Here is a 12,807-nt window from a genome sequence, read left to right as displayed (position 1 = left end):
TTTATTTAACCGGGCTAGAACAAACCGCGCTAATTAACTAACGTTAATTGTCGGTTTAAGTTCAAATCTTCCGAGCGCCAGCTACCGTTAGTCGCCGAACCTTAGCTGTAGCTAACGTTGCTAAAGCTAAATTCAGGAGGGAAGCGCTAACCGTTGCGTTTAAACAGCAGGTCCGCCTGTGAAATGTAGGTGGGTGGTGTTTAAAGCATCTGACATCAACTTTAGATTCGCCTGTTTTAAAATAAATGAACCAGTGTGTGAAGCCCGCCATCCGTTACTAAGCTAACCAAACCGCCCCTGTTTTTGGAGTGCGCCTTTTTTGTGTGTACTACGGTAAAGCCGGCCTTGTCTCGTTTTTAAGCGCAGTAACATTTCAGGTGCGCCCTTATTGCCGACTGTATGGTAGCTTACTGCAGCGTGAGGAAAGTCACGGTTTTCAAAATAAAACGTGGGTATTAAATGTATTAAAAGTCTATTTTTAAAAATACGAGTGTTAGATTTTTTTTTTCTCTCTTTAAAGAAAGAGGTGTGTCATAAAACAAGTATGATCCTGCACTGATTTTGAGCCAGGTTTTCAAAATGAAACGTGGGTATTAATTGTATTAAAAGTCTGTTTTTAAAAATATGAAGAGTGTTAGATTTTTTATATTAAAAAAAAAAGGTGTCTCATAAAACAAGCATGATCCTGCACTGATTTTAAACCAATAGGTCACATGATCTGGGAGGATAATGCTCATGTTTACATTATGAGATGCATTAAAAATGAGAACTGTTAAAATGCGATAATGAGAGGTGTCTTGTATTTCTTTTGTAATACACTTCATAATGTAAATATGAGCATTACAGCTCAATAGCTTCATATTTTTAAAAAACTTAATACATTTAATACCCACGTTTTATTTTCCACAAGCAGCAGTAAGCTCGCCAAAGCGCTGACTTTCCTAGTTGTCTCAAAGTATTTGCCATAAAGTCAGCAATAAGTGAAAATGAGACAGCTGGCTTGACCGCAGTCAACTGTTACAGTAATCGCAGTGACAACTCTTGGCAGACATTAGAAGTGACTGTAGTATAAACGCTGTTTTTTTCCATCAGTAGTTCACTTATACTGCAACACGTACTTCTTAAACTACATTTACAGGTAATATGAGCTACTTCACTGTCTAAGTAGTACAAAACATACATGAAACTTTTAAGCTGAAAACAGTTTATTCTTATTCTCAAGAGGGGTCTTTGACATTGGTAGTATTTTCTTAAATGTAGATTTAAATGTTGTGTTGAATGTCACAAACTGTCTGTGTCTGCTTTCCACAGCGTGAGTGTATCTCCATCCACGTCGGTCAGGCCGGTGTCCAGATTGGCAATGCCTGCTGGGAGCTTTACTGCCTGGAACATGGGATCCAGCCGGACGGACAGATGCCCAGTGACAAGACCATCGGAGGAGGAGATGATTCCTTCAACACCTTCTTCAGTGAGACTGGAGCTGGAAAGCACGTCCCCAGGGCTGTTTTTGTGGACCTGGAGCCCACTGTCATCGGTAGGTGTAATCACCTCTAGCTGAACACTAAAGTAAAATATCTGATAAATCTAAACCACAACTTCATTCTTCCTGTCTCCTTAGATGAGGTGCGCTCTGGGACCTACCGCCAGCTTTTCCACCCTGAGCAGCTGATCACTGGTAAGGAGGATGCTGCCAACAACTACGCCCGTGGACACTACACTATCGGCAAAGAGATCATCGACCTGGTGTTGGACAGGATCCGCAAACTGGTGAGTAATCTCAAGAGAAGCTCCAGAACATCAAATGAATCGACATAACTGTATCTCATGTGATGGTTGTCTCTCCCTCTCTGTCCCCAGGCTGACCAGTGCACTGGCCTTCAGGGCTTCCTGGTCTTCCACAGCTTCGGAGGTGGCACCGGCTCTGGTTTCACCTCCCTGCTGATGGAGCGTCTGTCTGTCGACTACGGCAAGAAGTCCAAGCTGGAGTTCTCGGTCTACCCAGCTCCCCAGGTGTCCACCGCTGTGGTGGAGCCCTACAACTCCATCCTGACCACCCACACCACCCTGGAGCACTCTGACTGTGCCTTCATGGTAGATAACGAGGCCATCTACGATATCTGCCGTAGGAACCTCGATATCGAGCGTCCTTCTTACACCAACCTGAACAGGTTGATCAGTCAGATCGTGTCCTCCATCACTGCTTCCCTTCGTTTCGATGGTGCCCTCAATGTTGATCTGACAGAGTTCCAGACCAACTTGGTGCCATATCCCCGTATCCACTTCCCTCTGGCCACCTATGCCCCTGTCATCTCCGCTGAGAAAGCTTACCATGAGCAGCTCTCAGTGTCTGAGATCACAAACGCCTGCTTTGAGCCAGCCAATCAGATGGTGAAATGCGACCCTCGCCACGGTAAATACATGGCTTGCTGCCTCTTGTATCGTGGTGATGTGGTGCCCAAAGATGTCAATGCTGCCATCGCCACCATCAAAACCAAGCGCACCATCCAGTTTGTGGACTGGTGTCCCACTGGTTTCAAGGTTGGCATCAACTACCAGCCACCCACTGTGGTTCCTGGTGGAGACCTGGCCAAGGTCCAGAGGGCCGTGTGCATGCTGAGCAACACCACTGCTATTGCAGAGGCCTGGGCTCGGCTCGACCACAAGTTTGACCTGATGTACGCTAAGCGTGCCTTTGTTCACTGGTATGTAGGTGAGGGTATGGAGGAGGGAGAGTTCTCTGAGGCCAGAGAGGACATGGCAGCTCTGGAGAAGGATTACGAGGAGGTTGGAGCTGATAGTCTGGGAGACGAGGAGGAAGAAGGAGAGGAATATTAAACGGGCGTCCATGCCTTTTGTGCTGCTCTCTGATCTGTGCCTTGTTATAAAAATAAAATGTGTTCATTGGCTGCAGACAGAGTTGTAATGATGTGCAGTACAGATTGTTCTGTAGTTTCAATCTTGGGCAGTTTCAAGTGTTCAGTGATTCAGTTTTTAGTGATGAAGGTTACTCTGCTCACACTAAACTCTCAAGCCTCTGCTGCGCTCACTTTAGTCTCTTGGGGGCAGTGTTGTTCGTCAGACGTTTGAACTTTACACATGCTGAAGTTACAAACTGCTGTTGCAGGTCAAGAGTTCAGTTTGTTCAATACCTTGTTCACAACGTTTATTTACTGTTTGTGCTTTACATGAGACTTGTAACCTAACCTGGTTGAGGAAGGAGAGAAGGTAAAAGTAATAAATTCAGCAAAGGCACTCTTGGATGGAAGCTTGAAAAAAATAAACTGTTTTACCACAGTATGTTGTTGATGGCCTGTTAATAAACTGCATTATTTAAAAGTTCAAATTCTTTTTTTCTTTCTGTGAGGATTAAGACGCAGGATTGAACACGTTGCTTCACTTAAATATTTGTCAACTAGATTTAACTTTAATCTTGCTACCAAATCAAAACCTTAAAGACTAATTAAAATGATAGTGCTTAGAAAAAGATAATAACATCTTTGACTTCTACAGCTTATACTGGTTTAGTTTGACCTAGATCCCTCGTGGCGCCAGACACGTCTCAATCATTCATACCTTCCTTTATAGACGGTCCTTCCATAGGGGGTAAATGAATCTGCATGGTTAACAAGATTTTGGAAGCTTTTTTAAATCTATGCTAAATAAATGCACATTAAATGCACTATAGCTGAGCCTTGGAGGTTTAAGAGGAGTGTGACAAGAAGGTTGTAATGCGGAATTAACTTTTCTACACTCAGATTAACACACGCTGTGTCATCCTCCCTTCCTGTTGACCTCATTACACCCTCTCTTAATCTCCTCCTCTCTCTCCTTTATGCACCAGCGCTCCCAACACTGAACACATCCTCGTTATTCTCCCAGGAGACGTAAGCTGAACCTGCTGCAGAAACCTGTTGTTCTCCTCGTTCTTATTGTTCCTCTCTCTCTCTTCAAAGACAAATATTTGAAGTCAAAGAGCTAAAAAAAATGATGGATGAAGGGATTTTCCACAACCTGGCAACCCAAAATGTGTTGTTACAAATTTCTCATTCCTGATGTAAAGCATGAATAAATTAACCATCCTTGATCTTAAATGAAGGTTATTAGAACAGGGCCACGCCTCAACCACAACTATAACTAATACCTGGCCCTGTTTCTCTCAATTCTTGACCCCTCTTCCCTTCATCCATTCACTTCTCTTCCACATCCCTTCATCCTTTCTTCCCATTCGATCTGGTGTATACCTCTTGCACATCTCATTCTAGGTATCAACTGCGGCCTGTAAGCTGATCATGTGGAAACACACTTTGAGCTTCTTTCTGCCCGACCTTCAGTGCGTTCTACCATACCAGCATAACCAACGACATCCCTCAACATCTACATCCATCCACCTGTCCTTAGTACAAATGAACAAACTTCCATTAAACCTTGCTAGTGAGTTTACCATCAGCAAAGCCATCAGGCACCACTTATAAACCCAATGTCTGACTGAAATATGGGGCCACATTCCACATGAATCAGAGAAAACAGTCTGATATGTGCACGTACAGAAACCACTGATGCTTCAGGAGGTCAGCAATGAGCTGATGTATGTTTTTGCGAAGTTTTGAACATGTGGCTTTAATTTGTAAGAGTATTATTGTTCCAGTTTGATTAGCACGATCAGTGAAACGGGGGGCTGGATGAGGGGGAATTCAGGGTGTTGCCTTTCTATCTATCCCTCCCTCCCGTGGCTCATCACCTCCCACCATTAGCCTGTGTGTCTGCGGGCGTGGGTCGGTCAGTTAACTCTCCTGACTCTTACAGGTGGTCTCCGGGTTATCAGCAGCAGAAGCCATCGCGTGGATTCTCTCTGTGTAAAATGCTGCAGCTTCCAGTGGACCATGAGGACAATCCACTTTCTGTGAAGGTAACAGATGCAGTGATGGATAGATTCACAAAAGTATTGTTGTCTTTGAACGAGTCTTAGGGAAGGACCAGTGTGTAGGAGTTAGTGGCATTTGCCAGAGTAGTTGCTGATTGCAACCTCCTTGTTTCACTGTCTTCTTCCTAGAGTGAGGGAGAAACTATGGTGGCCGCTAAAATGTGAAAGCTGGCTCTGTGGAAACGGATATTTCAAGTGATTGTGCTCTAATGAAAATATAGATATGTATAACAATGTTCAATTTCTGCCATATTCTGTAAATAAAACTCCTTAAATGTTACACATTGGAGCTTTAACTCGACTCACAAGCAGGACTGAATCCTAAATCTAATACAGAGTGACTCCAAATGTCCATCATCTGGACTTGAGACATACGTCAGGTCTCCAAGAGAGCGAGACTGCAAGGTTATAACAGTTTTTCTCAATTGCTAAAACACAATTTCTGAAACCTTGCTCCATTTTCTGATATTTTTCCATATTTTTCACCCATTGTCTTTTGAAAAAACGAAAACATGTTCTATCATAGCAGCTCAAAATTCATCAGAAATTACGACTCTGCTTTCCTCTCCATTTTTTTTGTTCTTCCTCCTCCTTGTATTTTTACAGTACTGTACCCTGCATCTCACAAACTCGTCCTTTGTCTCTGTGATGCTGTAATTCTTGTTCTTTGCAACCAGTCAAAATCTATTGAGCAGTCAGTACTGTAAACAAATGGAAAGCACAATGTTCAGGGCCAGACAGTTTGTTTATTGCAATTCTACAAAAGGTAGATGTGCAGTTACAAAAAATATTCATGCAGTACAATACATGCAGTGATGAACTTTACAAATGTCTATTCAAACAGCTGCATGTAGTGTAGTACAGTAAATTTGCAATTACAAAAATACAGCACTATACTGTATCTGTTCTCTTCTCTGAATGTCCTTACTATGGTGGACACAGAAAATCATCTCAAACCGGGTTTGCACTCTAAGTCCTGCTTCCCTCCTTGTCAGTCCATGGACAAGAACATGGTCTATGATTGTTGCTTGAATTTCATTGGATATTTCCACTCTTTGTCTTCCTCTTTGTCCTCCTCTTCTACCTCCACTTTCTTCCTGAGATCTGCAAATTGTGTTTTACCAAGTGAAATGGTTGAAGGCGCTGACAACAGACTGAACAATTAGCTAAATGAGTTCAGGCAACTGAGAACTTTGTTCAGCCAATGGGTTTTAGTGTTTTAGCAATTGAGAAAAAACTGTAACACAGACGGTTCATAAAAGACTCCAAAGGATATAACAGAGAGCTGAAGGAGCACGGTGAGGCAGAATACCATTCACATTGTGACCCCAGACATGCATGGACCTTAATCAGAGACAGAAATACAAAAATAATTGTTGTTGTAGTCAAACATGGATTTGAACTGTTTCTAAATACAATTCTTATACAAGAAGCTGCTCATTTTTGTCTTTTATGTGTTTCTTGTTGTGATAAAATCAATGACTACTCCTTCTGATTTATAAATTATGCATTCATGTATACAGACTTTCAAATTCCTCGTCATTTGTGTTATGTAAAAATAAGTGTAGGAGGACTAATTTGAATTTGGCTCACAATCGTGGACTGTACCTCTAACTTTAGACAACAATGGTCTGTTGTCTTTGGAGAATCCGCTCATAGACTACATGTTCTGTCATACCTGTGCAACTCTTTTAATGTTTTCTCTCTCCTAATAAAGTTGCTACAGAATTTGTAATTATGAACTGAGAAGAAACAACTTGTGTCCTTATTTTAATATCCACCTTGGCCGTAATATTGCTCATAAAATGTCAAATCAATCACATTTTCAATCAGTCAAAATTGTGTTGTGACTTGTCTCATACCTTTCTAATGATACTAATTAAGGTAACGTTCCATTGGGAGATTATTGAGAGACTCTCCAGTGAACCAACACGCACCACAGCCACCCCCTGACTCTGTTTGAACTGAATGGAACTGAATCTTAATTAGTATCATTACAAACACCTGAGTTCAGCTGATTCCTTCATGTCTAAATGGCTGCAGTGAAAAGGGTTTATTTGAAGCGTAGAGCCACTGACCAAGCTGCAGTATCTGATGAGACTTGAGAGTTCAACAAAGACAGGGAGAAGAACTGTCATGGCCGATGTGATTACAGTTATTCGTAACACCTGTGCTTCAATGAGGGGTCAAAATATGTTCTGTTTTTGTTGGAGCTTGCAAGGCCCTCAACCAATTAGATTCAGCCCCCCCTTTAAGAAAATATAAAAGCCCCGCCCTAGTAAAACTACAACATGAGTGCTCCTTGAGTGTCAGGAAACATGGTGAGTTTGGCTTAATGGGAAGTTTTGTCTTTGGTTTAACTGGGCTAACAGCCCACATTAACTTTTAGCAGTTTAAGCTGGCATTTAACCGTTAACTGCTGAGCTTGTAGCTTTAGAAAGAAAAATGGAGGGAAGCACATTTAACAAATTCTTGTGTTTTATGATGATATTGGGAATTTTGATGAGGGCCTTATAAAGATTAACCTGTTCTTTGCCGTTTAAGTAAAAGTAAGTTCTTTGATTTAATGTTGGATTAAATGTGTTTGTTCCGCAATGAGTTCATGGGCCTTTCTTTTGACCGGCAAAGCATGCAGAAAACAAGATGAATAGAGTTTATTCTTGTTCTCTAGATGGGGTCTCTAGCATTCGATAACCAAAAACTACACAGTAAAGTAGTACTTGTATATGTTGTAAGAAGTATTCTTATTCTAGTCCTGCAGTATCTCATTTTATGCATGGACAATCAAGTCAGTTGACTTCAGCATGATGACGACCTCAGCTTTTAAGCAATCTTCAACACAATCATTCCTAATCCCCAAAAGTTACGTTGAATGTCACAAACTCTTTCCTTTTGACGGCAGCGTGAGTGTATCTCGGTGCACGTGGGTCAGGCCGGTGTCCAGATTGGCAATGCCTGCTGGGAGCTTTACTGCCTGGAACATGGGATCCAGCCGGATGGACAGATGCCCAGTGGCAAGACCACCGGAGGAGGCGATGATTCCTTCAACACCTTCTTCAGTGAGACTGGAGCTGGAAAGCACGTCCCCAGGGCTGTTTTTGTGGACCTGGAGCCCACTGTCATCGGTAAACTCTCAGTAAATATAAATGCCATAGTTGTGTCTTGATTTCATGAAGTGAAACCGTCATTTATGATTCAATCTGTCTCCTTAGATGAGGTGCGCACTGGGACCTACCGCCAGCTTTTCCACCCTGAACAGCTGATCAGTGGTAAGGAGGATGCTGCCAACAACTACGCCCGTGGACACTACACCATCGGCAAAGAGATCATCGACCTGGTGCTGGACAGGATCCGCAAACTGGTGAGTAATCTCAAGAGAAGCTCCAGAACATGAAATGAAACGACATAACTGTGTCTCATGTGATGGTTGTCTCTCCCTCTTTGTCCCCAGGCTGACCAGTGCACTGGCCTTCAGGGCTTCCTGGTCTTCCACAGCTTCGGAGGTGGCACCGGCTCTGGTTTCACCTCCCTGCTGATGGAGCGTCTGTCTGTCGACTACGGCAAGAAGTCCAAGCTGGAGTTCTCCATCTACCCAGCTCCCCAGGTGTCCACCGCTGTGGTGGAGCCCTACAACTCCATCCTGACCACCCACACCACCCTGGAGCACTCTGACTGTGCCTTCATGGTAGATAACGAGGCCATCTACGATATCTGCCGTAGGAACCTCGATATCGAGCGTCCTACTTACACCAACCTGAACAGGCTAATTGGTCAGATTGTGTCCTCCATCACTGCTTCCCTTCGTTTCGATGGCGCCCTCAATGTTGATCTGACAGAGTTCCAGACCAACTTGGTGCCATATCCCCGTATCCACTTCCCTCTGGCCACCTATGCCCCTGTCATCTCTGTTGAGAAAGCTTACCATGAGCAGCTCTCAGTATCTGAGATCACTAACGCCTGCTTTGAGCCAGCTAATCAACTGGTAAAATGCGACCCTCGGCGAGGCAAATACATGGCTTGCTGCCTCTTGTATCGTGGTGATGTGGTGCCCAAAGATGTCAATGCTGCCATCGCCACCATCAAAACCAAGCGCACTATCCAGTTTGTGGACTGGTGTCCCACTGGTTTCAAGGTTGGCATCAACTACCAGCCACCCACTGTGGTTCCTGGTGGAGATCTGGCCAAGGTCCAGAGGGCCGTGTGCATGCTGAGCAACACCACTGCTATTGCAGAGGCCTGGGCTCGGCTCGACCACAAGTTTGACCTGATGTACGCTAAGCGTGCCTTTGTTCACTGGTATGTAGGTGAGGGTATGGAGGAGGGAGAGTTCTCTGAGGCCAGAGAGGACATGGCAGCTCTGGAGAAGGATTACGAGGAGGTTGGAGCTGATAGTCTGGGAGAGGAGGATGAGGAGGAAGGAGAGGAATATTAAATGGGCTTTCCTTTGTATTGACCTCTGATCTGTCTTTTAATGTCAAAAAAATAAAACTTGTTAATTCACTGCATTATTGTTTACCCTCTTTTAATACTCGTACATTGGTTCTGCACTCACACATTGATGCTAATACTTGTGAACTTTTACTTCTGAATGAAGGACGTTTACTGCTAACAGTATTTTATTTAAAGACTGCAAAAGAAGCATCTCCCAGCAGCTTTTTTTTTAAAATGTCTCTTCAAATAGTTCCCCTTTAGTAAATAAAAGTAGTAAAATTATTGAAATTTGAGTCATGATGTTCCATCAGTTCATCACATTGTGGTACAGAGAGCGACATGCTCAGTAGCTCCAGTATCTTTACCCTTCTGTCTTGACAGGCTATTGCTCATGACATGTAAATCAGATCTGTGTGTGTGTGTATACTTTTGGTTTGGTTTCCAACCAGGAAATTCAAATTGGAAAGGCAAATTACATGGCATGTTCAACAAAGGATGCATCCATACCAACAAAAATGAAGCATCATGGTGATATCTTTGTGAGCTTTGAAAATATCCAGCGCATGAAATGTTATTCAGCCTAACTGTGAAATCATGCAGCTGAAAACTGACTTGAGGACAACATCAGAAAATAATATGTGCGAGGTTTGATCTGAAGATGTGTCAAAGGGGTTTATAAGAATACTTTAGTGGGCTATTCTAACGGGGTCATTGCAGCATTTAACAGCAGCCACGTCAGAAATAAACACATTCAAACGGAGACAAATAACTACATTTGTTACTAGAAACTGACACTTAAAATCTTCAAATAGTGCAAATCTTGTATTGGCATGGTAAGGTGCTTTATTAAAATGACACATGAGTATATAACAATAACATAAAACATGATGTGTGATGGATGCCACATATCCAGCTATTATAAAAAGTGTCGGGTGTGGTTGGTCTGTGTGTGACAGAGCAAGCGAGGGAGAAATTTGTTTATTTCTCAGTTCCTTATTTCCCTTCACTTTTGTTCGAATGCTTCTCGTTCCAATTCAGACGGCTGTATTTGAAACGACACCTCCCCGTTTCTTTTTCCAGCATTATGAAACTACTGCAGGGACAAAAAGAGAAATAATTTTCAAACTGATTTTAACTAATGGTGGTAGAAAACGGACAGGTTTAGTTGGGAACCCCTGGACTAACTACCTGAATACATAGGCCTATAAAATAAGCTCCATCTCGACCATGTAATAAGATATCACGGGGGCCATTTCTCTGTAGAAGGTGTACTTCTACTTCCCCTACTTTGAGTATATTTGGCTGATAAACATGTTTACTTCAGTAAAATGTTGAATGAACAACTTTTAGGTGTATTTTTCATTGTTGTATTGGTACTTTTACTTCAGTAAAGGGTCTGGACAGCCTATGTGGTGGAAGAAGTACTCAAGTAAATACAGTGTAGAAATACTCAGAATATATCAGTAGTAAAAGTACTCTGTGCTTTTCAGGTAATGTACATCATAGTGTTGGATTACAGTTGTTATTGCATTAATGTGCACATGACTTTAATACCTCAGCTGGTAATGGTGGGGTTATTTTATTTACTTTACATGTTGTTGGGTGGCTTTTGAATTACCCATAAAGTTTTATCCTATTGGACTTTTAATAAAGGTTAGGCAAGTTCAGGACACACCATGAAACCACCACAGCACCACAGATCTCTTTGTACCTCTTTTACTGACAGAGTCTGTAATGATACAACATGTGACACAGACTGTTTCAGCTCACACCCTCTTCTCAGACTACTATCTCTCTCAGTTCCTAATACAGATTACAGAACAGCACAGTGGAGGTTCACAGGTCAAATTGCATATTCACATAACAACATAAAAGATAGATAAAATGTCACTCCTATTGTTAGTACTTAAGACAAAATACAAAACAATACCTCAAATCTGTACACCCCTTCTCTCGTTACTGACAAGTGAAATAGCCCCTTGATACAATGCCAGTTAACTTATTGACAGATGGGGGTCCTTCAACATCTGCTACATATGTTTTACCAGTCTTTGGTGGAAGGTGTTCTTTTGTATGCTGTGGTGTGCTGGGGAGGAAGAAGCAAGGGACGCAGCTCAACTGGAAAGACTGGCGACGAGGGCCGGCTCAGTGGGCACAGAGCTGGACTCATTGGTGACAGTGGCGGAGTGAAGGACCGTGGATAATCTCCATACTGGACAACGCCCACCACCCTCTGCACCACAACAACATATTCACCAGGCAGAGTAGTGTGTTCAGTGGCAGACTTTTGTCCCAATCCTGCTCCACAGACAGACGGATTCAGGAACTCTTTTGTCCCCCTGGCCGTGAGACTACAAAAGCTCTCAGTTATGGCAGGGAGGACACAAAGGACAATACACAAACTGACAATTTACCACTCAGTTGCACTGTTTTCTGGACATTTTTGCATCACAAGTCATGATTAAATTTGCATTACCTCTGTGCAGACAATGCTTTAGTTATGTTCTGTTTTTTTTTTCTATTTTTTTTTTTTTTTATATAGTTTTATATTTGTATCTTTGTATAAATATTCTTTATAGGTCTAATTCTCATCTATCTAGCTAAAAACTCTAGCTATCTATCTATCTATCTATCTATCTATCTATCTATCTATCTATCTATCTATCTATCTATCTATCTATCTATCTCTGAACTGTGGTGAACTTGAAGCATGAAGTATCCACTACCTGGTTGGTGTATAGTATTGTGTCGATCGTGAACGAGCCGGTTCAAAGAGCCGGCTCTTTTAAGTGAACGATGGGAGCCGGCTCTGGTACATGAGCATTTGAGTGATAGCAGAAAAAGAAGCAGCATTTGAATAAAAAAATTGAAAACACAAAGGCAGAATGCAGAATTTTTGCAAAGCCAAGCTGAGCAGGATCCACAAACAACCTTCACAGACACATGAGAACTGTGCATCCAACAGTCAATAGCTGTCCTTTTAAAAAAATGATATGCTTTTATAGTAAAGTTTTTCTATCTGCTTTGTGTAGCAGAGTGGTTCTACAAGCATGTTAGTGCATTCATTGGGCAGCTTAAAAGAGTTACAAGGGTCTGTAAATGCAATGAAAACAATTGGCTACATCAATTTATTGATATTAGAAAATGTAATTTTAACTTTTGAATGTTTCAGAACAAAGGATGTATTGAATATATACATCATATCAGATCAAATCAGCGATAAATTTGGCTGAATTAAGAAAGGTATAAGTGGTAACATGAAGAGCCATTTGGGAGCCGAAAAGAGCCGGTTCTTCTTGGTGAGCTGAGTCAAATGATCTGACTCACTAAAAAGAACTGAACTTCCCATCACTAGTGAGCTCAGTCAAATGATGTGACTCCCTAAAAAGGACCGTACTTCCCATCACTAGTAGGGATGGGAATTGATAAGATTTTTACAATTCCGATTCCATTAT

The 12,807-nt window shown here is 42.1% G+C and overlaps 1 protein-coding gene across 4 annotated transcripts in view; it reads left to right on the top strand.

The window, feature by feature from the left end:
- Positions 1 to 9,426, top strand: part of LOC104937214 (tubulin alpha-1B chain) — a 29,841-nt gene extending 20,415 nt beyond the window's left edge. Inside the window, exons 1-4 of one of the 4 annotated variants that reach the window (XM_027288869.1) lie at positions 7,147 to 7,242; positions 7,824 to 8,046; positions 8,134 to 8,282; positions 8,373 to 9,426. In XM_027288869.1, the coding sequence (XP_027144670.1) occupies positions 7,240 to 7,242; positions 7,824 to 8,046; positions 8,134 to 8,282; positions 8,373 to 9,353 (1,356 nt within the window). In that variant the 5' untranslated portion in view covers positions 7,147 to 7,239 and the 3' untranslated portion in view covers positions 9,354 to 9,426. Of the gene's footprint in view, positions 1 to 1,311; positions 1,535 to 1,618; positions 1,768 to 1,857; positions 3,340 to 7,146; positions 7,243 to 7,823; positions 8,047 to 8,133; positions 8,283 to 8,372 lie in introns of those variants that run through there. The other 3 variants (XM_027288871.1, XM_027288870.1, XM_027288872.1) reach the window with 3 other exon arrangements.
- The last annotated feature ends 3,381 nt before the right edge of the window (positions 9,427 to 12,807 follow it).

The sequence above is a fragment of the Larimichthys crocea genome, chromosome XV (genome assembly GCF_000972845.2).
Source record: "Larimichthys crocea isolate SSNF chromosome XV, L_crocea_2.0, whole genome shotgun sequence".
NCBI classification, from domain to species: domain Eukaryota; kingdom Metazoa; phylum Chordata; class Actinopteri; family Sciaenidae; genus Larimichthys; species Larimichthys crocea.
The sequence above is the reverse complement of the archived record's forward strand: the minus strand, read 5'-3'. Positions and strand labels throughout refer to the sequence as shown.